Source organism: Hesperophylax consimilis, chromosome 6, assembly GCF_061612785.1.
Source record: "Hesperophylax consimilis isolate HC1 chromosome 6, BYU_Hcon_1.0, whole genome shotgun sequence".
Taxonomy (NCBI): Eukaryota; Metazoa; Arthropoda; class Insecta; order Trichoptera; family Limnephilidae; genus Hesperophylax; species Hesperophylax consimilis.
This window is the reverse complement of record NC_142841.1, coordinates 22,682,021-22,708,128: the sequence shown is the minus strand read 5'-3', so window position 1 is coordinate 22,708,128 and position 26,108 is coordinate 22,682,021. Positions and strand designations below refer to the sequence as shown.

General features: G+C 36.9%; 1 protein-coding gene across 2 annotated transcripts; it reads right to left on the bottom strand.

Moving 5' to 3' along the window:
• Window positions 1-295: 295 nt before the first annotated feature.
• On the bottom strand, window positions 296-25,502 carry LOC149423080 (uncharacterized). 2 transcript variants are annotated; one of them, XM_089632450.1, is made up of 5 exons: window positions 25,416-25,502; window positions 24,078-25,014; window positions 14,589-14,679; window positions 4,654-13,447; window positions 296-1,489 (listed from the first exon to the last, which is right to left on the bottom strand). In XM_089632450.1, exons 2-5 carry the CDS (start codon window positions 24,995-24,997, stop codon window positions 1,107-1,109), a joined length of 10,188 nt encoding a protein of 3,395 aa, XP_089488576.1. In that variant the 5' UTR covers window positions 24,998-25,014; window positions 25,416-25,502; the 3' UTR covers window positions 296-1,106. The 2 variants fall into 2 exon arrangements, with proteins under 2 accessions (XP_089488576.1, XP_089488577.1); XM_089632451.1 differs by having other exon boundaries at window positions 25,330-25,452.
• Between the last annotated feature and the right edge of the window lie 606 nt (window positions 25,503-26,108).

Here is a 26,108-nt window from a genome sequence, read left to right as displayed (position 1 = left end):
AAGGGAAAGAGGAAGGTGGGGAAGTACCTGGCTATTCAGATCTAGTCACTAAACACGGCTAAAGCCATTTGGAGCAACGTTTCAATTCTGAATGGTGGTCTTACACCAGGGCGATACTGGTAGTATCTTCCACTCTGGAACGTGCCGCAAATATACTATATATTATTTTAATTAATTAATTGTGAAATAACACAAATTAATCAAATAAAATTTATTTGCGCACGCCGGGTTCGAACCCGCGACCTTCGGAATGGCAGTCCAATGCGTTACCACTGGACTATGCCGGCCGTCATTAACTCACAAATAATTGCCAAAGTTGCCTCTCAACTTATGAAAAATTTAATTCTTTGATGACTACATTTTGTAATTTAAAACACAAATAAATAAAGTAACTCATCTTTACTAGATATTTGCTGTCTTTTGATTTTAAAAAATATCTTTCAGTTCGGTTGAGTATTTTGGCCTGAAATCCAAATTTTGGTTTTACATAAAAAGGGATGCGCACCTAGAATAATTCAAAAGAAAGAAAAGTAAGATATTATATGTCAATAATACAGTCGGCAATGAAATCACAAAACTTGTTGTGCGACCGTTCATCACATTTATAAGATTAATTTAAGCACTAAATAATTAAAGTTAACAATGATAAGCAACCCCATAGAGAAATAATATACAAGAAATGTAAACATACCTGCTCACTAAAAACTAAAAACTCGTGATTTTTTAAGCAAAACAGATAATCAAAGCATTTAAATTATATTTAAGATAAATCACACATAAGGTCTTTTGTGTATAATATAAAAATAGTGATTTATTGTACCATATTGAAAAAAAACTTACTTAGAATGAGATAAACAATGACAAAAATAATGATTACATTTGAATGCAATGTTCAAAGAGAAAAGTAACAAACATACATAAATGCTACCTTATTACCTACGAGGATATAAAATTAACACTACAATGAAAAAATATATTTTATATTGATATCTATTTACATAAAAAATTTGTTTCCACTCTTATACCAAATATGATTCTCTCGACATTTTAAAGACAAGGCCTTCCTGATTTCAATAACAAATGTATGTACAGATCCTTATGATAATTTAAAATTTGACACCGGCCATTGCTTTGCGCATTTTATCCGATAGAGGCACTCCGCCGTGAGCGATTTTTCGCTTGACGCCTTTCTTGGCACCCACTTCTTCTGTTTTTGCGGGAACTTTTTTGGTGTCACGAATTTTTGGGGCAGATTCAGTCTGAAGTTTGGTGGTGGGTTTGATTACCTTCTTGGTGGCATTGGCTTTGGGTGGGTAAGTCTGGTGGTCCTTCTTGTGTTTGGCGAACTGAGCCGCGGTGCGCACCGAAGCGCCGCAGTCCGTGCATTTGAAGGATTTGGGAGGGGTGTGCTCCGTGTGGATGTGTCTTTTCAGGAGCCCCTCCGTGTCGAAAGCCTTTCCACAGTCGCACTTGTGTGTCTGTCGCATCACTAGAAGGAAAAGTACATGATGAACATCATCTAATTATTCAAAATCCTTGTATAAATTATTATTTAATATCATGGCCGTTCAAACAAAAGTCACCAAACCACAACACACATTGTAAAAAATGTACTGCAATTTTGAAAGCTAAAATATGTTCATAAACTTTAAAATTTTAACAGAAATTTCAAAGTTTTATCTACCCGCGTAATAATAGAAAACAATTAATAAAAGCATTAAAAGATTATGTATTTAAGGTTATTTTCAAATATTTTTAGAATCTTCACACCGATAGATGGCGTTATTTTCAATATTGTTGAATAATAACACGTTACGCTTCTGAATATTGAGATGAATTATTGATTTGCGCACATAAGATATATTTATCTGAATAAAAAAAATTCTACCTATAAATCATAGGTCTTAGAAAAACACACAATTTGATCGCAAAACTAACATGTAAAAAATACATTTGCCAAAACTCGCGCACATGTTTGCATACAAAAAAATATTACCCAAACAAAACATATTTGTGAAAAAGAGTGCATCTGAAGTTCTAACGGCATAACACATATGTTGAAAAGAGACAGACATCGGGAGGATTGTTGAACTCAGTAACTTAAATCAACGCCCGGGGAGATCGTATGATTAGAAGAAAAAAAAATGGTTGCCGGATAACAAAGGCCTATGGTGGCCTTGCTGGCGTTAACTAGATCCTTTTTTATGCTGCTTGCACGATGTACAATGCTATATGAAGATCGAGAAGAGATACAAAGTCAGTATTACATGGTTCCCGATACATAATATATATTTTACAAGTGATTTGTATTTTTTCTGAAGAAAAGTTTCAAGTTTCATGAGAGGTTTCCGTAAATATTTTCTGCCGCTATCTAAAATTTAGCAATCCTTCAACGCCACATGGAGTTTAAGCGTTGTGTAAAATTTGCGAATTTTTCAACATACCTATCGCTTCTTTCCAAAAATCGTCAACAATATTTTTTCTTATGTGGAAGTTGTTTCTCCTTCACCACCTCTCATAGTTTTTATGTTTTTTTTTTTTTATATTAACTCCACACAGGAGGCCCTGAAGAAAATAATTTCCCTCAGGGCCTATGTCATCTTTGGGGATGCTGTGTGGAGGGTCTTTTTGTGGAGAGGAAGGAGTGAACATGGGTCTTGAAGAGTCCCATGTTGTAGGAGGGAGGAAACACAGAGGCCGGCAGTTTGTTCCACAGCTGAGCTGTTGAACTTAAGAACGAATCGTAGAAACGGCCCGTTCTCATGTGACAAATGTCAACCGTGTACAAATGTTGGGCGCGCGTTTGGCGTGTATCCCGACTACGCACCGGTGCCGAAGGGATCAATGACGCTAGTTCCTCAGAGCATCTTCCATTGTAATACCGATAGAACAAGGACAGCATACCTACCTGACGCCTGTGCTCTAAAGATTGCAGTCCGTTTGTTAAGATTGGGGAATCTATCAAACGGACCGCCCGTTTTTGCACAGAGTGTAGGGTTTTTTTCAGGTATTTAGGGGCTCCAGACCCGAGATGGCTGCCAAATTCGACAGTAGGGCGCACTGACTTCCCTTCACATAAAATCTGTGAGATGCTGTTAACTGATACACCAGTAATCTCACTTGCTGAATTAAGAACGTTGTAGTGTAAATTATATTTTTTAAGTAATTTTAATTGTAAGTGCTCGTCTTCCTGAACGGCCGGAACCAAATGTGTTTGAATTAACAATTTCAACACAAAATATGTTACCGCATGAAACGGGTTTCATTTTTTTACCAAGATTCAATATTTCCCACCAAGCTATGTAGGTACATACCTACTACCTGATGATCCATGCCCTTTTTCAGTTTTTGCTTGTAGTATATATTTTTTAATTAAAAAAGTAACACATGTTCGTTTATTTCTATACGGCACATTTAACAAACAATGTGGTGATAAATGCTAGATGTAAAAATAATTTCTCGTGTGCTCAATCCAGGGTACAAGTGAACCAAATATTTCAATTAGGTCACGTCATGAGTCGGACATATGAGACAATGTATGAATGTTTAAAGCAAGATGTGTGTGCCGCAATAGAGTCGAGTGGTGATCTGTCCTCTCTACCCAACACCTCTGCCATAGGTCACCACAAGTCATTGTTTTAGAATAACACAAAACTATGTGGTGCAAAATTATTATTATCATCGATTTCTTGTAATCTCTTAAGAGTTGAAAACGCTGGCTGCAAATGCAAGGTATCGATAGTTTTACCATTCACCAGATATCTGAGTAGGTACCTAGCTTGATCTATGAATTTTATTCATAATAATACATCACATAATAGCGTCGTGCTGAGCAATATTTGAACAGATATATCATTGGATTTACAAAAAAGCAAACCGAATATTTTACCAGAATCACAATTATTTTTATGCAATCTTTTGACATTTTTACTACAAACTTATTTAACTAGCGAATTTTAGAAGGTTTAATTCCCTAGAAATTCACCAGCCACTACAAAATTTCGGTACATTCTCTATGAATATCAATAGATTTTAACTGATTTCGGTAGATTTCCAAATATTTCTGTAGATTTTCAAAAAATTTCAGTTGACTTTCACAAATTTCGGTAGATTTTAGCTGAAATCAGTATGTCTACCACAATTTTGGAAGGAGTGGTATCACTGGCCGCGCAGAGTACAACCAGGTTACGCAGCCGGAAGCGATTGACGGACGTCCAATGTGAAAATGACATACTAACATGTCCGCATATATGTAACTTTATTTAAAAAAAAAGTGAGCGAATTTGTCTGTTTTTATGTCATTTTTTTGCCTTAAAAAGGAAGAAACATTTTTTTTTAAATTATGTATTGCGTGGAAGAGTATTTCAAATGTATCGGTAGAAAAAAGTTTAAAAATACATTTTTGGAAGATGTCCAAGTTTACGTAGGGACTGTCGATTTGAACTGCTCACTGCGGTTTAAAGTTGATGAATCCACCTAGATTTCGCCGTTTATCCCATATTTTTAGGTTCTATAAATTTGGCATAGTACGACACACAAAACATTTTTGCAAAATTGCCATAATATGCCAAAAATCTCTCGATTGGATATTGAGATTGTCAATGATTCAACAATTGAATGAATAAATAAGTAAAATGAATGAATTCCACAAACCTTTATGCGTTTTCCTGTGCACTGAAAGATTAGCTTGAGAAGTGAAAACTTGTCCGCAGCACCTCAACTGCAAAGTAGCAGTGGCAGCTGCTTTCTTGGCAAGACCGGGCAGTTTCCTGCCTTCCATGGAGTTGCGTCCTCCTAGTGATTTCCTCTTCTGTGACATCAGAACAGATGAAATGACTTTCTTTGTTTTCTTGGTGTTTTCATTAATCTTTGGTAGTCGACTGTTGACTTTGACCGAGATAGGTTTCTTTGTACTCGAACTGGAAATGGATGTGGATGGCACCGCTGCAGATTGATCTGTGCTCTCAGATTTCAGTTTTGGACTTTTAGGGAATGAATATCGAATCTCAGACTCTTCTATAATAGCTTTCAGCATCTTGGCAGATGGAAGTTTGAGACCTGAGAGGGCTGATTCACTAACCCTTTTACGAGGCTTGATGATCGTTTTACTCACATTCTTGGCTGCCAAAGGCTGTGACAATCTTCTATTGGGTTTGTTAAACTCTGGATTGATTTTATACTTGGGTTGAGGCTCTGTGATGTCTCTGGGTTCTTTGATCATGTATTTAACATTGGGCTCATCATCTTTTGACTGGATTGAAGACTTCCTGACGGCCAATTTGGATGTAGTTTTTACAGGTGCCAAAGGTTTAGCTTTTACTGAAGATGAATTAGCTGGAAACCCTGACACGAGAGATTTTCGCAGGGGTATTTTCAATTTCGAAGTGATAGAATCCTTAGAAGAAATTGTCTTCCTAATAGGATCTTTGGAATCAATAGAAGTAGTGGAATTTATCGATCTTCTGCTAGAAGTTCTTGAAGTAACGGTATCGACTGATGAAGTAGACTTTCTTAAATTGCGGGAAGTATATAATTTCTTTTCTGATTCTTCAATTTTTGAGGATTCTTGATTTCTTGCAACTAGAGATTTTCTTAAAGACCTCTGGAAACCTGCATTAAGATTTGTTGGCACACTTGCGAATTCCCGAGGCTTTGAAGATACTGGATCGATGTTAAGTGATTTCCGTTTAGGAACCTCTCGTTCTTTTGTTCTCGAAATATCATTTGAAAAGAGGGATCTTCTACCCGGCCGGTTTGGTGGTGCTCTTTCATTGGTTAGGGGAACAGGCACAATTTCACTCTGTGCTGCAGGTTTGGGAGAAACAGATACCTCAACATCTTGGTTCTTGGCAGCAATATTTTGATCAGAAATATCATTGGATTTGTTTAATTGATTATTCTCTGGGACATGTGTAATGACAGGTTCTAATTTAGAAGCAGTGCCGCTTGATTTTGTAATAACAGGTTCTAGTTTAGAAACAGTGTCAGTTGATTCGGAGACACTCTCCTCACACTGTATGTTGTCAGGCACAACAGGTAAAATAGCCAAGTCATCTATTAAATGCATCATTTCTTGCTGCATTGATTTTGATTTGTTCAATAACTTTTTTCTAGAGCAAATTGTAACATGCTTGTTTAGGGAGTTTTCATTTGGGAATACCATATAGCACCTTGAGCATTCGTGGATAATGTCTTTGGTATTCAAAATCTCAGGCAGATTAGTGCTTTTCTCCTCCCTAACTTCAGTGTGACTTTCTCTGTGCTCTACCATGTGGTGAAGCTTTCTATAAGATTTGCCACAAATTCCACAATTGTTTCCGTCCTCACTGGTGGAACTGGCGACAGACAAGCGTATATTGTTATCATTAGAAGAATCATCAAGTTTACCCTTTTTAGATGGGGAACAATGGATATCCCTGTGCTCAACCATATGATGACGTTTTCTGAAGGATTTCCCGCATCCAGAACATGTAGCATCCTCCATTGGCTTGGCTTCCACAGCCGGCTGTGGCAGAGATTGAAGTGCTTCGGCAATGTGCAGTTCCCGGTGCTCCACCAGGTGGTGTAATTTCCTAAACGATTTGTCACAAGTGTCGCAACGGAATCCCGCAGATTCAGGTTCACTTTTCACGCTGGCCACCGAAGTTCTGCGTGATCTTGATTCACTGTTTGTGTGCAGCTCACGATGCTCAACTAGATGGTGTAGTTTTCTAAAGCCCTTCTGACAAATCTCACATTTCAACATTGTTTCTGGTTCAACATAATTCTCTACCTGCTCTTCAATAACAACTGGCTTTTTGGGTGTTGTGGCTTTAGGGGTCTCTACAGTCCCTATAGGCTCAGACTCAGGCTCAGGTTCAGGTTCATCTACAATGTGTTTGGAACGATGATAGACCATGTGGGCTAGTTGCCTGAAAGTCTTTCCGCATACTTCACATTCAATTGGGCAGTTGACAACAGGTTTGGTGTTCTTAATTTTAGCAAGTCGACTCATTGGAGATGCCATGGCTGTTGGTGGTTTTTCTGGGAGTTTTTTGCCGCCGCCGGTTGTCTTCTCTTTAGAGGCTTTATCATAAAAGTTTTTGGCTATTTCTGTTGAATTATTCAGTTCATCCAAGTCACGTTTTGCAGGTAAAACTAGATTTGACTCTTGTTTTTCTTTCACTGCACTCAATACCTTTTCGCCAGATTTATCCACTACATTATTTTCAAATTTGTGATTTAAAGATGATGTAGAAAAGGAATCTTCAATAGTAATGGTTCCCAAAAAAGATTTAGGCGATGCCGTTTTGGCTGACTCCATAATTATCACTGCATCATTTCCCGAATCATCTGAAATCACTTTTTTTTTCTCTGGAGTTAATTCATTAGACAATTCTTTGTCATGCCTATGTTGATTGAATGACATGATAGCTTTATCGGAGAGCTGTTTCACTTCTGGTGTTTTTTTAGCACTTTGCGATGTTCCAACAATTTCTTTCAGGTGTAAAACTTCAAAGGAGGGCTCATTTGCAGGTTCTATCGATTTAATTTTAGATGATTCAGTAAAAAGTTGTAATCCTTTCTTTTCCGGAATATTTTCGCACTTAACTAGTATTTTAGGGTCGGTGAGCGAGTCTCTATCAGATGTATCAGGTTTAGTTGCTTTGATTTCATCATTCAAAACTGCTACTTTGGGTTTCCTTCCTCTCTTTTTGGGTAAATTATCACTTAAGCTAGGATCAAGTTTGGTCTGTATCTTGTCTGTAACATCACTAATAATTTCCGGTCTTGTACCTTTAGTTGCTGTGATTTTAAGAGTACTATCATAGCCCTGGATTATAGGTTCAGTTGCTTTCTTTTCAGGTGTATTACAACTTAGGTCATCTTTGGGAGTTTCTGTGGTGATTTTACGTTTTCGGGGGGATTTAATGGTTTCTACATCAATAATTCCATTGCAATGTTTAACATGCTTCAACAAAACATTTTCAGTGCGGAAGGTTTTAAAACACATGGGACATTTGATATTATCATTGATTTTTCCAAATGGTGAGATAGGGTTTGTGCGAGGACTGTCTTCTGACTTAGATCCTTCTTGGAAAGAAGATTCCTTTGGTTTGGTTACCTCTCTTACAGGACTTTCTTTATTCATTGTTGCCCCCTTTTCAAGAGTTTGTTTCGTCCGTGTTACCTCTGTAGCGGAATTTTCTTTCAACTTCATCGATTCTTCAACAGTGTCTTTCATCTTGGTTACTTCTTTGGCAAGAAATTCTGTTACCTTTGATATTTCTGTAACGAGTGTTTCTTTCACAGAAGTTTCTTTTACTTTTGAAACTTCTTTAACGGTAGTTTCTATTACCGTTGATATTTCTTTAGCAGAAGTCTCTTTCGCCCTTGATACATCATTAGCAGGTGTTACTTTTGCCTCTGTTACTCTGGAATCATGAACATAAGTTTCTTTTGTCTCTGTTACTTCTTGAACGAGAATTTCTTTTGTATTTGTCCCTTCTTTAACAGGAATTTCTTCAGGGTCTGTTCCTTCTTTTATGGAAGTTATTTTAGTTTTCATTACCTCTATAACGGGAGATTCATTCGCTTTCTCACCTTTTTTAACAGGAGATTCTGTTAACTCGACTGGCACTTTGACTGTAATGTTTGATGTCTCATTGGGAAAATGCTTTTTTAATGGAGAGTCTTCATCAGATTTCAAAACATCTGTTGAAACTGTTTGGTTTTTCTTAGGTCTCCCGCGTTTCCGCTTTGCGGAACTTGATAAAGGACTATTTGAGACACTGTTATCAAGATTCATAATTTCTGGTTGACCTGCAGAGTCAGGAGTTTTCTGTATGTTACTCTCTCTTTCGGGAGATAGAGATAGATCAATATTGGTAACAGGTTTAGTACCAGGTGATAATGAAGTATTCGGACTTGTTTTGGGAGATTTATCTAAAATGTTCTTCGCAGGATCCTTTTTGGACAACTGTTTAAATCTTATATCCCGTTCCTTTAATTTGTGTGTCATTTTTAGAGCTTTCGCTTCACTTTCTTTTTTATATTCCTCTGCATTGCTGTACAGATTTGGGAAAATGATTTCCATATCAGATCTGGTTACCGGAGTAAACACTTGTTTTCTAGGCTGCCTGCACTTGGCTTGAGGCTTTTGCTCTGAATTTGGGGAATCTTCTGCAGAACTGATTGTTTCAGTATCTACAGGAATTTTTACGCTTATAATGTTGGTTGCACTTGTTTTTTCAATGTAAGCTATGGGGGATTTATCTTTATGATCCGTAGTAGTGTTCCGAATAGCCCCAGGTGACTTGTTTTTATGATCCAAAATGATATTTAGGTTAGTCCCCGGAGATTTATCTTTATGATCTGTAATATTATTTCGATTAGCACCAGGGGACTTGTCTTTATGATCCGTAATAGTTTCCAGATTAGCCGCGGGGGAATTGTTTTTATGATGCATAATAATATGTCGATTAGCCGCAGGGGACTTGTCTCCAACAAGACTTACATTTGCAATTGTAGGGTTAGCCTGAACTAGTAATTGATGTGGTCGGGGAGAAGAAATTGTTTGAACTACTCGCACTCTATCTACTTCTCTGAAGGCATTTTGTTGGGATCTGTTTTGTATTGACGCTGGTTTCAGATTAGAATTAAGTTTATGACTTGGAGAATATGTTCTTAACTTTGAAACATTTGTAAATGGTTGACTTGGAGATTCAGTATATTTGGTCAGTATTTTTACATCACCTTTTTGTAGTAATGCACTTTTATTTGGAATGATTTGTTTATAAGCTGTTTGCACAAGTGGTGACGATAAATTTTTGGTAAAATTTGATTTTTCTTTAACTGGTGATCTGTATAGCTGAGGCAGTGTGGGTTTATATGTTGGCACTTCACGTGGAGAAATTGCCTTTTTGTTTACAACCACTTCTCTCTGCAATGGTGGAGTGGTAACACTACATGCAATTTTGACTCTATTGTTGGACAACGTAGGCAGAGGCATTTCTTTCGCAGGTAGAGTGGAAATTGGAACAATTTCACATTCTTCTTCTAAAACAGGAACTGACATTCTTTTAACAGTTTGCGACACATCTTCAAATTCAATTGGATTGCACACTTCCAACAATGGAATGGAGTTTCTTCTTACAAATTTATCAAAATCAACCTCTGAAACGACATTTTTCCCTGCACCGTGGATTGATTTCACATCTATTACTTTTTTGACAGGTAAACCATCCACAGAAATATCATTGTTATTATCTGATACCTCCTGGCTCTCGGTACGAGGTGCAGCAAGTTCTTTGTCCACATCACACATACCTTTAGTTTCACCGGAACAGATACCTGAACTCTCCCCAAGCTTAAGGTCCGCTATACTCTGTACTGTAGGTTTTTCTAAAGTATCTGCACTGGAACTAGTTTTGACAGGAGCAGTGGTTTCACACTGGGAGCTAGTGGCTGCTATCCATTCCACTCCACTGTCTCCAGTAACCGGTTCTCCTTCCACATAGTCATCGTCCTCCGGATCATCTTCTGATTCCACACTGGATTGGGATTGAAGTGTTTTCAATGGTGAAGTATTCACTAAACTATTTTTGAGATTACTTTCAGAAGTTAGCTTCATGGAATTGTTAAATTCAATTTCATCAAAATGATTTTTAGAAATGATGGGTTGAATTGTTGGTTCATCAGCCAAAGATATTTCAATGGTGTCATCAGAATCTGAATTATCTGATATTTGAAGAACTGGAACCTCATTCGGCGATATCGGAGAAATCTCTATTTCCGTACTTTGGTTTTGACTTTCAATGCGTGAAAGAGTGATATTATCTGTGCTTGCAATAACACTGAGCTTGCAGGATTCAGAAGCAATTGGTGGAATATTAGAAGAAGCTACAAGACCTATTGATTTATTCTTGGCTTCTATTGAACTCTCAGGCATTCCAGATGATCCTTCGTCTGATAAATCTACTTGAGAGTCTTTAACTGTGGCACTCTCAACAGTGAACTGTGGGCAAGGAACGATTTGTGTATCAGCTGACTCTTCATCGGACAATTCAATTATATTAGCTTCTAAAGATTCTTCTTCACTTTGCAAAACTTCAACAGGTTTATTTTCAGGAATTGTAGCATTAATCTCCGGTTCCTCTGATTCTAGCCATTCTTCAGGGCCCATTACTAAATCTGCAACAAATGGCTCAGAACTGGTGCTTTCAATTGTTAGTAGTGGATTTGGTTCATGTTCAGAAGATAACACCAACTTACTACCATCATCGCAAACGGTCCCCAAAGTGATCACCTCTTCAGAAACTACATCCTGCTTCAGATTGGGTTCATCGGAGACTTCTGCTACTTCTGCCAAGACCACTACATCATTCTTGGAACTTTCAACTTCTGCCAAAATACCCAATTTGGGAGACAAAGGGCTAGTTGCATTAAAACTTCTTGAATCTACACTATCAATATCTTTCACTTCAATTATCTCAGAAATAGCCATAGATATGTTTGCTTCTGTACTACATTCAACAATTATTGATAATTTATCACTATTTTCAATCGAACTAGAAAGTAATTCTGTTGGTAAGTCGATTTTCACATCTGATAACGGAATTGTGGTAGGACTACTGATTTGCAATATCACATTTTCGGATTCAATGAAATTTTCAGAAACTTCCACATCAATTTTATCTTCCAAATCATTTTCTGATGCAACTTTTTCCTTTTCTGGGGAAGATAAATCAATACTTTCAGCAGATTCGGAAATGCTGTCAGGTTTTGGATGGTCAAGTTCTTCTTTAGTGTCAGCAGTTAGCATAATTTCGTCACATATGCCCGTATCTGAAGAAACATCATATGTTGAGTCCGATGCGTATTCATCCTTAGTCAAATGTACCTCGAGACGGGGTTCTAATATGGTTTTAAGTTCTGCTGTATAATCCAGATTCTCATTTGTAGTTGGAATAGAGATAGAAGGGACAGTAGCATTCTCAATAACATCTTTCTCTACACTCTTGTCAATGCTAGCAGTGTCAGAATGAATGTCAGATTTGTCAAGCACAACATCACAAACACTGGTAACAGGAGAAGGAAGATCCACAATTACACCTCCTGCTGCTACTGTCTCAATTTCAAACTCACTGCTGGCTTTCTCAGTGACAAATTCTGGAGTTTCACCATTTTCAGAAACCTCTGACTTAACTTGGGAGATTTCTTTTAACTGCACTTCTTCGGTGCTTTGAATGTCTCCAGTTTCAATGACAGTGGAGATGTCTTCCAGCTGTTCTTGTTCCATGCTTTGAAGGTCAACAGAAACATTAACATTAGAGATGTCTTTCAGATGTACATCTTCCATACTTTGAATGTCCATAGCTTCATTAACATTAGAGATATTTTTTCCTTTCAACTGTACTTCTACCGTGATTTGAATGTCCTCAGTCGTTTCATTGACAGTACAGTTATCGTTCAGCTGTACTTCTCCCGTACTTTGAATGTCCAGAGTTTCACTAACAGTAGAGATATCCTCCCCTTTCGACTGTACTTCTCCGGTGATTTGAATGTCCTCAGTTGTTTCATTGACAGTACAGATATCTTTCAGCTGAACTTCTCCTGTGCTTTGAATGTCCACAGTTTCACTAACAGTAGAGATATCTTCCCCTTTCGACTGTACTTCTCCGGTGATTTGAATGTCCTCAGTTGTTTCATTGACAGTACAGATATCTTTCAGCTGAACTTCTCCCGTGCTTTGAATGTCCACAGTTTCACTAACAGTAGAGATATCTTCCCCTTTCGACTGTACTTCTCCGGTGATTTGAATGTCCTCAGTTGTTTCATTGACAGTACAGATATCTTTCAGCTGAACTTCTTCCATGCTTTGAATGTCCACAGTTTCATTAACAGTAGAGATATCTTTGACTTTCAACTGTACTTCTCCTGTAATTTGAATGTCCTCAGTTGTTTTATTGACAGTACAGATATCTTTCAGCTGTACTTCTCCTGTGCTTTGAATGTCCCCAATTTCGTTGACAATAGAGATGTCTTTCAGTTGTTCTTCTTCCGAGCTTTGAAGAATGTCCACAGTTTGTTTGATGATAGAGACATCTTTCAGGTGTGCTTCTTCAGTTTTTTGGAGAATGTCCACAGTTTCATTGACAATAGAGATGTCTTTCAGCTGTACTTCCGTGCTTTGAATGTACACAATTTCACTGACAATAGAGATGTCTTTAGTTTGTACTTCTCCCGGGATTCGAAGGTCCACAGTTTCACTGACAATAGAGATGGCTTTCGGCTGTACCTCTCCCGGTCTTTGAATATCCGCAGTTTCACTGACAACAGAGATGGCTTTTGGCTGTACTTCTCCCGGTCTTTGAATGTCCACGGTTTCACAGGCAATAGAGCTGTCTTTCAGTTGAACTTCTCCCGTGTTTTGAATATCCACAGTTTCATCGGCATTGGAAAGCTCCTGTAATTAAATAAAATTAATTACAGTCTGTAAAATTATCTAACTGTTTGGAAAGCAGCAATTAGATAAATTCAACATTTGGTTCATGTGTTAGAAAACTCCTTCTGGCAAATTATTACTGTTTGATCCATTGATCTTGGTCAGTTTCAACGTCTCAAAAACCCAAGCGTGTCTGATTTCGGCAAAGAGGGAGATCAATGAGTGTCTGGTGCAATTTGATGGGAGCACTCTCCCCAATAAAGACTCCATTGAAATGCTTGGAGTTACTATATCAGACCGGCTTAAGTATCGGGGATCCATAGAAGCCCGAGTAAATCAGGCCTCCAAGAAGTTGGGCGTCTTGTACAGGGCTAGGAGATTCTTCAACAGTGACCAGCTGCTGACCCTGTACAAGTCTCAAGTCCGCCCAACTATTGAATTTGGGAGCCACCTTTGGGCTGGTGCCCCAAAATACTTAATAAACCTGCTTGAATCTGTGCAAAGGAGAGCGATCCGTCTGAATGACAATCCGTTGTTAACAGACCGATTGCCTTCTCTAATGCATAGACGCAATGTAGGCATGCTGTGTCTGTTCTACAGGTATTTCAATGGAGCCTGCTCCAAGGAGCTAGCAGCATTGATTCCTGATGCACCGGTGCACGTGCGCGAAACTCGACGGACACGAGCTGAACACCCGTTCACGGTTGACGTTGGCTTCATGAGAATGAGCCGTTTTTACGACTCGTTTTTGTGTAAGTCGGCTCGTATGTGGAACGAGCTACCGGCACCTGTTTTTCCTCCCTCCTATAATCCGAGCCTCTTCAAGGCCCGCATTAACAAATCCCTTCCTACAGCCCCTACCTTATTCCGCCTCACAACGCCGCCCAACCGGGTGGTGACATAGTTCCCCTGTCTGTACACTGCACAGGCAGGGACGCTCTTGTGAGGTGTCACATAAAAAAATAAAAAAAAATTAAGTAGGTGGCGATTTTTATGTATGTGATACTTGGGTATAATGGATAGCACCCACTTTTACGTCATTCAAATTTTGCACCAATTTTGGGTAAAATATGCTTGCAATTGTAGAAACAGAAGTAATATGCAGTAACATAAGAAAATATTGCCACAATAAGCATCACCTATTACCCAAATTGTAACGTACCTTAGCTTTCATTGACTCCAACTCCTCATTTGTAACCGGGACTTGGTTGACTTGCTCCTCATATACCTCAAGGTTACCGTCTTCATTTTTACTGGAAATAAAAAGAGTAATGAATTAAAATCAATGTTGCACAAGAGCCTTTTTTTAAGACTATAATTACCGATAGGTCAACGGAGACCATTCTAATATCATCTGTGCTGGATTGTTTTGCGATGCGATTTTAACCTTAATCCTTTGAAAACTGTATTGAGGTCAAAATCAGAATCGCTTGCGCTAATAACATTCTGGATCCTATATATTTTTTTTTTTCTTCATGAAAATAGCATCTCTGACTGTCTAGAAAACATTTTATCTTAGCCATTTATTTCCAATGTCTAATTGGTTATAACTTAGATACATACATAATTACATTTTATTATTTATTACATTTTCTTTTGATTAATATGGCTCCTACAATCCAGCTTGAATCTATCTATGTCAAAAGATAGTTGCTTAACTGTCTGTAAGTGACGTTAAAAATGTCGATGGTCAATGCAGAATCGTTAAGCAGTTGAGTCGCTCTGTTGATTGGCGAGTTCTGATAGGCAGAAGTCCTCGTTTTTGGAGTGTAAAAAAGTGCATGGGATCTCCCATGAGTATACTTGGGACATATAAGTTAACCTCTTTCAATATAAGTGGATCAAGTATAGTTCCAGAGATTAGTTTAAAAAAAACGTTTGACTAAAAATATTTTTCGGCGTGCTTCTAAGGTGTTAAAATCGAGCATTATAAAAATGGAACAAAGATGGATGGTACGTATATTCTCTCAAATATAGGTAACGCATAAACCTCTTTTGTACTTTTTCTATTTCTAGGATATGGTTTTGTTCAGAAGGGGCCCAAATAATGGAGATATATTCGAGGATACTGCAAACAAGGGATTCATATTTTCTCCGTATTGCAAATTCGTTAGTAAATGATCTCGCATTACGGGAACAAATCCAAGCATTTTCATATTCATATCCATCAAATATGTGGGATTTGAAAGAGAAATTTGCTTCGAAAATCACACCAAGGTCTCGAACCTCATTTTTGCATGTTAATAAAGTCCAGTGTCTGCTGGTTGTATCTCATGTTAGATGATATAGTCAAAAAATGTCCCCAGTGTGTTAATTACGACTGTATCTAGGGCCGTCTGTTTCAACGCTTGTTAGTTTAATTTTACCAAAATGCGTTTTTCAATCAATTTAACTGCGTGTTTTACATCCCCTTTATAGGACAACTTTTTATTTTAACGATACGCCCTTAATTGTTTTATTTATGTATTTTATATTCATTTTGATGAACAGAAAAAACATAATTTTTTTTTTTGAAATTTTCAATTTTCCTCAATTGTCATTTTTCTGACCGGTGGTGTCCATTTAGGTAAAAGAAAAAAATTGATTTAAAATTTTTTTTTTCATTACAAAAATACAGGTTGGTAAGGAAAAATGTACATTTATTTATTTGCGTTACAGGAGAATAACTGCTTTGATAATTTTATAGAGAAACTGACCAGAAAGCGATTTTCATAAATTTACTCAACATGTGCGAACTTCGGGGCGGTTGGTTCGATTCAAAACCTCTGTGCGTTACCTCAGAATGATTACAACCCATAAGGGCGATTATAACTTGTAAACATAAAGAAATATAGACCTTAAAGCTACACTTACACTACGGCGTGTAATATTTTAAATTGAGCCGCTATCAATAACAACCCTTACGTAGATGGCGATAAGGTTTAAATTCCCGTCATTAAACAACATCCGCCTGTTTTGATTTATGCAAGAAAAAAACATGGCTAAAAAGGCATAAATAATTAATTTTTTTTCGATCATTTTATAGATAACTTAATTTTCCACATTATACAATAAAATCATAACCGAAAATGGGTTCGTAAGTAGGAGATTTTGAACTTTAAAGCAGTTTTCATAGGCCTTATTCATTATTTTTTTCTGGGCTTATAAAAAGACTTATCTAAAAAATACTCGATTATTTCAAAGGCCAAGATGTATTCTACTCGCAGTATTTAATTAAAGCATCTGAAACATTTCTAGGCGACAAAATTTTCAAACCAAAAACACATGATTTTGCATTACTACTTATGGCATCGCCTTAATGTTGCTGGTCTCAAAACTATCCGTTTTTAGCTTATGATCTATAAGGGTTAACTCTAGCTTTTACATTCCAAAAACCAATAGTTACTTAGTCATTTTGACACATTTGACAGTTCTGTTGGCGGAAAGGTACGAACTTGCGCCCTTCGACATTACTTACATTATTAACAAACTATCTAAACATCACACAGGTTCCGCAAGGGTAGGCAGAGAGGGCAGACCGCCAAACAACTCGGTCTTGGCACAGTGCTGCATTCACATTCATACATACTCTTCTATTATTCTGACTCTTGACATGGCCTGACTCAAGTATAGTTAGCGCCAATTGCGTTCAGTCCTCCAAATGGAGTTACCTGCATTTGCCCTTATTTCAATATCTTTCAGCCTTCCCATCCCTCGTAAACATACTTCCTAAATACACAAACTCATCCACCTGCTCCATGTATTCCTCATTCACAACTATATTGCACATTGTTTTCATACTCCCTCTTTCAAACACCATGACATTAGACTTACTTACATTCATCATTAAATCATTCTTCATATGTACTTCGTTCATCCTAGACACGAGAGACTGTAGATCTTCCATACTATTAGCAATCAACGATTATTAATCATGATTAATATTACAGAATACGATGACAGTGACAATGAATACCTTATCTAAAATGTGTTACAGCGAAAAACAAAAACATTTTGACCACCTACGCATATAAATAATATGCTATTTGTAATGATTCGGGATTTCTAGCGCGGTATCGTATGTCGAAAGATCTCGTCACTTGGTATTGTTTTTTTTCTAACCCATGAGCCATATTTTTAGTACCTTTGTGACTTTATTATATTCCATTTCACCGAGCAATTAGAAGAATGGGTTCAGGCATGTTGCAGTTGAACCAAGCTTTGATGCTTGTTGATGCCCGAATCCATTGAATTCTAGTTTTTGTTGAATAGAATGAATCACTTAGCACTACCATCCGAGTACCTAATTCGCAACCAGTTCAACTTCATAATTTCTTTCCAAGAAAAATTGCTAGTCTTGTTCCCGTAGTAATATTATCATAATGTTTAGTAAGGCCGTGTCAATAAACAAGTATAAAAACATATTTCTACTTCTTGATATATTCAGCCATATTTATATTTTGTAGATACTTTCGTACAATACGAAAGTAAAATCCGCAGGATATTTTGGCAGTAAAGCTGTTTGCAATGTCTGCTGTCACCATAGATCGGAGATAAAATCGCCGGTGTGGCAGCACCTAAAAAATAATTCAGCATGTTTTTTCACATTATTTTGGGGAATATTCTGCTTTTTAGACTGGCCACACTCATAACTATTACTTGCAAAATTAAAATAGCAAAATTGTACTTAAAACAGCGCGTGGTCCTATTTAACATCCTTGTTACTTATTTATTTATTTATACATTTTAGGAAAAGTTGACAGCAAATCTTTAACTATACAATGATACAATAATAATATAGTTAATTATGCCAATTATGAACTTTCCACTGATGAATAGTTAATGGTAAGGTGTACAATGTCATAGAGATGTTCTCTTAAATTAATTTCTTCTTTAGTTAGAAAATATTAAAATAAAGGAGGGTGAGGGGTGAGGAGGAGGAAATATAGGATAAGGATTAAGGACGGGAATATATAGGAATTGAACTTCTAGTTTGAGTTTTGTTGATTATTGAGTTTTTGTTTTATGTCGCGTAAAGTAGAGTTAAAAATGTCAATATGGTAATAATTTAAGTTAAATGAATGTGTGGATCTGTAGATAAATGAGTTTTGTTTGGAATTGGTCTTACAATGAGGGAGATTAAAAGTAAGCGACTGTCTGCTGTTGCGATTGGGAACATGGAATAATAGGCGTTGAAGAAGATCAGGACTATCAATTAAATTGTGTGTAATTTTAAATAACATTACCGAATCTGCTATATTTCTTCGGAAAGTTAACGTCTGTATATTGAAGAACTTTGCAGAGTCTTCATTACTAATATGAGATCGAAAAGAGCGGAAATTAAGGTATCTTAGAAATCTATTTTGAACACTTTCAATTCTATTTTTATGTATTGCATAGCCTGGGTTCCACACTTGTGATGCGTATTCAAGGATACTACGAACGTATGAGAAATACAGTGTTACATTAAATGATAGTTAAAATTTAAATTTAGCTCGCTTTCTGTTGAAAAAGACGGCCCTTAGAACTTTACCAGGCTAAATAACACCACAATACAGAGATATCCTTTGCAATGGCAGGCGAAATACCCACCAAAAATGTCCACTTATCTGAACCTCTGAATCATTTACCTTGAATAAAGGTGAAATTTATTGAAAGATGTCGCTGACATGTCCGTTGCATAATAGCGTGTTGGTAAATTTGTTGACAATGGAAGATTTAAAGAAAGATGTCGCTAACTTGTCCGTTGCATAATGGCATGTTGGTAAATCTGTTGACTTTGCAAGATTTTATATTATTCCGTTGCAATAAAAAAGCATACATTAGGTCAATATTAATAATTGGATAATTTGTATAGCGCCGTTTTTGTGTAAATTAAGCTCAATATGGTCTTGCAATGATGATGATTGCAATTTCGGATAAATTGATAATATACTAGTCCCAGAAAGAGGTTGCATGTGATGTCATCAATCTAGTATCTTCTATCTTTTTTATATAAGACGTGTAGGAAGAAAGAGGACAATCGTTGATAACATACGTATGATCTCTCTCTAAGCAGGGCTGACCCTGTGCAGGCGCAATTGGGTCAGTCTGCTCTGGGCGCAGACTTGTCAAGGAGCCAAGGCGCTGATAATACCTAACACCTATTACAGCACCCATGACGTTTTACTTGTGCCAGGCGCCGTTTGGTTCAGAGCCGGCCCTGTCTCTGGGTCCACTATTTAATAATTTTTTTTCATTGTGCAATAAGTAACTGCAGTCAAATATACTTAGACTTAAAAATATATATGCATATGAATCAACAAACATCGATTCTGAATACATATATAAGTTTTATTATATTTAATTATATGTAGAATTAATAAAACCTTATTTAAACATGAATAAAACACTATGATATCAAAACTTGTTTGTTTGGCATCACTGCATCGGTGGCTTCCGATGTCACAATGAGTTTTCACGAGTAGTTCATTCCAGTTTTGTACAGATATTTTTATGTGTCGATTTTATTTTGATATTATCAGCCTTACTAATAAAAAAAAAACCACAGTTAAACGTTGTTTTTGTTACACATTGTACAAAGACTGTAGAATTTCATTTAAAATTATTACCAATAAAAAATGTATCGCAACATTGCATTTTGGCAGACTGGTGAATGCGCTGACAGGTGCATTTTCACGGCAATATGAGTAATACGACAGCCGTGATTTGTGATTGGTAACGTGCGATTTAAAACATGTTTTTGTTAATAATTTCTATTTGGATAATGAATTCACTATTATATTAGTATAATTCAATGTATTTACTATTATTTGTATTTTTTTGTCAGTTTCAATCCATTAATAATGTCATGTTGTGAATACAGTTTCATGTCATTTCATGTTTGTTCCAAAAAAGCGAAGACTCATAATAGAATTCGACAGAGATTGGTTTCGATCCGGGCCAGTAAAAGGTGCACAACATGAACTACCTTCCTGAAGAAGAAACCGTGCATCCAATATACTCAAACGTATTAAATGTACCGAGAGCTACTTTATTTAGCCGCAATCCTTGTCGGGCTATTCACGTGAGTGATGTTGTTTGACGGTTCCTCAGCACTAGGTTGGGCTACTTCAAGTATCACATACCCTAAAGAAAGAGGTAGCGCAACACAGCATAATACCCCAAAAATAAATCACTATTAAAAATCTTTTTTTTTAAATGAGTTGTGCAATTTTGTCAGACCCTGTCTATTTGGAGACAGAACGCCGCGCCGCGGCGTTTGCCAATCAGGGGGTCCGAAGCTTAAGGCTGTTGCATTTGGATACAAATTATTATTGGGTACGTACCTACCAATATAGTAACATTATTTTGCAAATGTTTAAAATTTAATAATCTTCTTCTATATAAATAAAAATGTAAATGTTCGTTTGTTCGAAATCTTAAATCTCCCAAGTTCTTAACCAACTACTTTAAAATTTTGACAAAACATTGCATTCGAATTTTTATGTGTGTGTTTATATTTACCTAAATTATATAGATGTCACCTGTGACAGATAAAAACATGCTTTACTTTAAAAACAGCACCATCTATTGGAGGTAAAAGCAAAACTCGCTATTGTTTCTCTATCTACACAGACAGACTGCGCCACAACAACGCGTGATGGGGTACAGTTAGTATAAACTAAAATTAAATAACCAAAGTCCTTTTTTTATCAATAATGACCTTCCAACTTTTTTACTGTTTTAGTTAGTTTTAGTAGTTAAAAAAATTTTCAGTTTTAATTTTTCGGGTCTCCAAAAAACGCATTGAATCTATGGACGTGATCCGTGACGTCACCGATAACCAAAAGTCAATTTTTTTTTTCAACCAGCGCTATTTTTTGTAAGGGAGTCGAGACGTTTTTTATTCTTAAGATTAACAGCTTTTAACATCGAAGAACACAAGGTAGAATGTTAGCATCTCATCATTAACATTATCATATTGAATCGAAGTGCAAAAATGCATCCATGACAGCACCTGATAAAACAATTTACCGGTGTTTAAAAACCTGCATCAAAATATTTTCATCAGTTCAAATGTAAATGTGGACCGGAGTTGCCAATGCATATGTTCTAAAATATCCGCAAAATATAAAGATATTTTCAAATTCCCCACAAAATCTATCTAAAATTTATTATCCAGTCATTTTCTCTTTCATTCAGGCTTTACGAATGAGTTTTTTTGAAAATTTGCTGTAAACGATGTAGTGCGTTCACACAATTAATGTAAATATTATTTTCAGTATGGTTGGATAGTCAAGAAAGGGGTTGTCCCTGCAAAAAACCCATTTCGTAAAAATCTTTATTTAATTGGCAACCCCGGTGTGGATGTTGTAGACTTATACAACTTTTTATACTATATTTCAGACATTTTACACAATTATTTTGCTTAGACATTATTGAAAAATTATAAATAATTATATAACAACTCTAATGATACGTGTACATTTGCGAACTGAAACGTGAGCCGAACCACGAATTACAGGAAAGGAACGAAGCAACTGCAAGCGGTGTTTTGCGCAATTTGCGGCTGCTTTGTTCCTTTTTCATAAGTTGTAGTTCAGTTCGGCAGTTCGGCTAATTAATGATTGGATTATTTATATAGCGCCGTTTTCGTGAGAAAATCACCTTAAGGCTAGCATATGTATATGTAGTGTTATGAGTTGCCCATATACATTCATACCCTCGTGGCCGCATCTACTGATCACGTGGCCGGCGCATGTCAACAGTGAAGCCACGAGCTTACAGCCAATAGAGGAACGAATACGCAAGCCATTACCTTATATGGTCACGAAATGATGCAATACTACACGCGGGCATCGCGTGTTACGCATGAGGTGATCTGCGTGCACCAATAAGCGTGGACATTGCCTTATACGGCAGAGCGCTCCCCCTCTCCTGCCCGATGGACAGGAAGCGGACGGAAGAATTCAACAGTTGCGCAGGAGCAGCCCTTGAGGTAACACCACGATTCAGCCCGCAAGCTGTTGGCTCAGCCACTAGCGTAGGAGTTCGTGTACCTACCCGGTTTGCCCTAAAATCGGCTAAGTGTTTTGTAGGAGTTACCAAGTTTACAAATCTCGGTGGCTGCGCCACCTGTCCCTTCACATTGTACTCCAGAGTGCCCACTCCAGCCATGCATCGTTAGCCAACACGTGAGACAATAATATACCTAACCCCGTCTGAGCCCTAGATTCATAGCTTGCCGTAGTATAAACAGGTCTTAAACTGATTCACTGTAACTGTCTAGTATTACCCCTTGTATTGATAATAAACCAACCATACCGAAGTACCTATTTCATTGGATATCGTACTATAGAGCCTTACCCCCTGAGATGGAGTTATATCCTCGACTGGCACCCACGTGGGATATAACACTGGGAATATAGTCCTATATAACACTGGCGCACCACCGTGGTCCTATATAACACTGGCACCAACGTGGCCTATATAACAGTAGCATTACATAATAACGGATGAAAAAGCGCTAAAAGTAAACTAATTTACTCATTAATTTCATTGTATACTTTATTCAACACTAGATAACTTGAATAAACTCTTCCAAGTTTAACTGCCTAATTGCCTAATTTCAGGTATAGAGGGTTTGTTAAACTTGTTAAAATATGTTTCAGTTTCAGCCGAAACTAGAACAGAGGACGAAATTCAGTTTCGGCTGAAATATAGTTTCGGTCGGTCACTAGTCATTGTATTAAATAAAGTCACAGGCAAAATGTTGTAAATTAAGATTAATTTTTTTAAAGGTGTTGGTAAAAAGAAAAGCATCAGACTGTACTTTTTCATGTTACCATATGTATTCTGAATGGAATTCTCTTTAACCATACCATGATATTTGATTATTTAAAGAACATTCAACATAAAGAGCATAAATGATATTTGTTTTATTTAAAGAACATTCTCACAGAAATGTCTAATGACAATAAGGGTCCCATTCAAGAAAATGGATTTTGTTTTAAATATATTAACAAATTTTTAACATAGTTCTCACCACACATGAAATATAAAATTATTGTCTGAAATTAAAGCCCCCCTTTTGTAATACAATTCCACAAACTGAAGTTAAAGTCAGTTTTGGGTCATTTAGTGATGTTTTATGTGTAAATAATGTACATATTTTATTACATTACCTAAAAATTGTTTTCATTTTCGCAGAAATCATTACAAAAAAAATCAAAAAATTCCACATCTCCAGTGCGATAAGTGTAAGGACGTATTACCCGTTCTACAGGTTTAATTTAGTTTCCTTTTGATAAAATATTCTTCCAAACAAAAGAAGTGCTGATGGGGAAGATTTAGTTCACATTTTTTTAAAATATGTATATATATAGTTGGAACCCTTACAAAGAGAATGATGATAAAATTATAGGATAGAAATGCCTTTCGGCCATTCAAGTAGGACCGGTGTAAAAAGTACTACTACCCCGCCAGAAGTGTGTTAATTACAAGATTTTTCTTTGAAACAAGGTAGTAGAATCTTTGTAGAACCGAGGAACCCAATTATGACAAAAAAATATAAAATATATTGGTAGATAATGGCGGAGACAGCAGTTGTGCTTTTTCATGACATTAATAATATTATGTAGAATTTTGTGTATCCTTGAAATAAAAGCAATAATATAAGTTTGCAACTTACCCAACGTGAAGACACTTGAAATTGGTGACACCGTCTTCATTCATTGTAATCTGTATGGCCGTTAATTCGCCATCGTCTCGCTTGTAAATGAACACTCCTTCCCCAATGTCAATGGCCTCCGTGTTCTTGTCGTCTATGACGAGGGTGACTTCGCTGCTGCCCTCGGGCAGGTTGCTCTGCAGTAGGGCACTGTAGTTGTCTGTCTTGGCTTCAGCTTCTTGTACCTCCTCCGCAACTTCCTTCTTTGGTGCCTCCACTTCCACCTTCTCATCGCAACCCTCTTTACTAACTACCACAGCCTCTGATTTCACAGCTTCTTCACTGATGATTTCTTCATCTCCACTCTTCTTAAATAATTCAAAATGTTTGTTAAAATTGGTCCCCGTTTCCTTTACCTCTCCAGCTGTTTCCGGATTAGCGCCCTTGTAGCGCATGTCTCCGGAAATGTCTGCACTGTTCTCCAGATAATCATTTGATTTTTCCGAAGGATGAGCGTCATCGTCTATCACGAGTTCGTGCTCATCCAAAGAATTCTCATTGTCATCAAAAATGTCAACTCCACCAGATAGGATGTTTGCTGCGTCGATCCTCTCATGTATATGGAGCTTGTTCACCGATTCAATGGTTAGGTTGGCCAGACTATTCAGCACCTGGGAGGGCTTGCCACCGCTCTCACTCTCTATGATCGAGGAGGAGTTCAAGTCAGACTTGCTATCCAGAGTGGCGTCCACACTGCAGGAGCCCTCCAGTGTGGAGTCTCCTTCAATCATGGAGAAGTACTTGGAGCTATTCTCCTCATCCGCAGTCTGATAGCTAAGGGTATCATCTTGGTTGGCAGAGACCTCCAAAACGCTCATATCTCCAGAGCTTGTGTTGGCGTCGACATTTAGTAACTTTTGGTCATTGTTATCAGTGTCCATATTTATCAATTACATCACTGGAAACGAAAAACAGTCTCTTACTATAAAATAGAGAACAATAATGAGGGCGGCATATATTAAAATCTAAGTTAAAAAGTAAACACATCGACGAGTGTCCTAAATGTGCGGTATGTACGACCCCAGCGCAAATCAAGATAAAATTGCGTAATTTTGATCACAGAATGCAACCAATTTGACAGAAATGCCGACGAAAAACAATAAATGAAAAATAATACGAATACAGTAAATATTAGCAAAGCAATGTCAATGACAGTTATAAGAGGTGAAAAAGCATCTTCGTGAAATATACCGTTAGTTGCATGCATACGTACCTACTACAAAAATACGTAAAAGATAGAGTCTTGTGTATAATGGAGGAAATAATAAGTAATTTCAATCAAAAATAGCACAATATTACCGTATCAAGTAAGCATCACATAATTTTAGATACAAATAGAAAATGGATGCCAATAGACGCAGGCCAAAAACTTCAATTCAATTTTTTTTCGACAAATGTGTTTGCCAACAAGCGAAAAAACAACATGTTTTGGTGTTGCTAGAAATAATTAGTTCAGCTTATTTGAAATAATCATGTAGTTTTTCTAATTTTTGTAATTTTTTGTAATAGGTGCTGATAATTTACATTTATTTCTTATTTAAAAAGATTGATTCATAAAAATAGTCCTTTTCAATTTTTTTCATTTACTCAATATTTTACGCATGTAGAAATAATTCTTACGTTATATCTCGAAATCTGTAAAAACAATATGTAAATAGGACCACAACACTAAACTTGTTACATTACGCTTTTTGTGCAAAGAGGGAGATCAATGACTGTTTGGTGCAATTCGATAGAAACACTCTCCGCAATATAGACTCCATTGAAATTTTTGAGTAATTATATTAGACCGGCTAAGTGGTTTATTTATGGGCTCCAGTATCGGTGCTCTGTAAAAGCCCGAGTAAATCTGGTTCCAAGAAATTGGACTTCTTTTGTAGGGCTAGCAGATTCTTCAATAGTAACCAGCTGCTAACCCTACACAAATCTCCAGTACACCCAAGAATTGACTCTGGGAGCCACTTCTGGGCTGGAGCCCCACAATACTTGATA

Excerpts from the sequence above, each read along its gene's own strand:
- LOC149423080 (XM_089632450.1), bottom strand. The coding sequence starts at position 24,997 with ATGGACACTGATAACAATGACCAAAAGTTACTAAATGTCGACGCCAAC. Across the intron at positions 13,448-14,588 it reads TGGAGTCAATGAAAGCTAAG|GAGCTTTCCAATGCCGATGA; the intron begins GTACGTTACAAT and ends ATTTAATTACAG. Across the intron at positions 1,490-4,653 it reads GCACAGGAAAACGCATAAAG|TGATGCGACAGACACACAAG; the intron begins GTTTGTGGAATT and ends TTTTCCTTCTAG.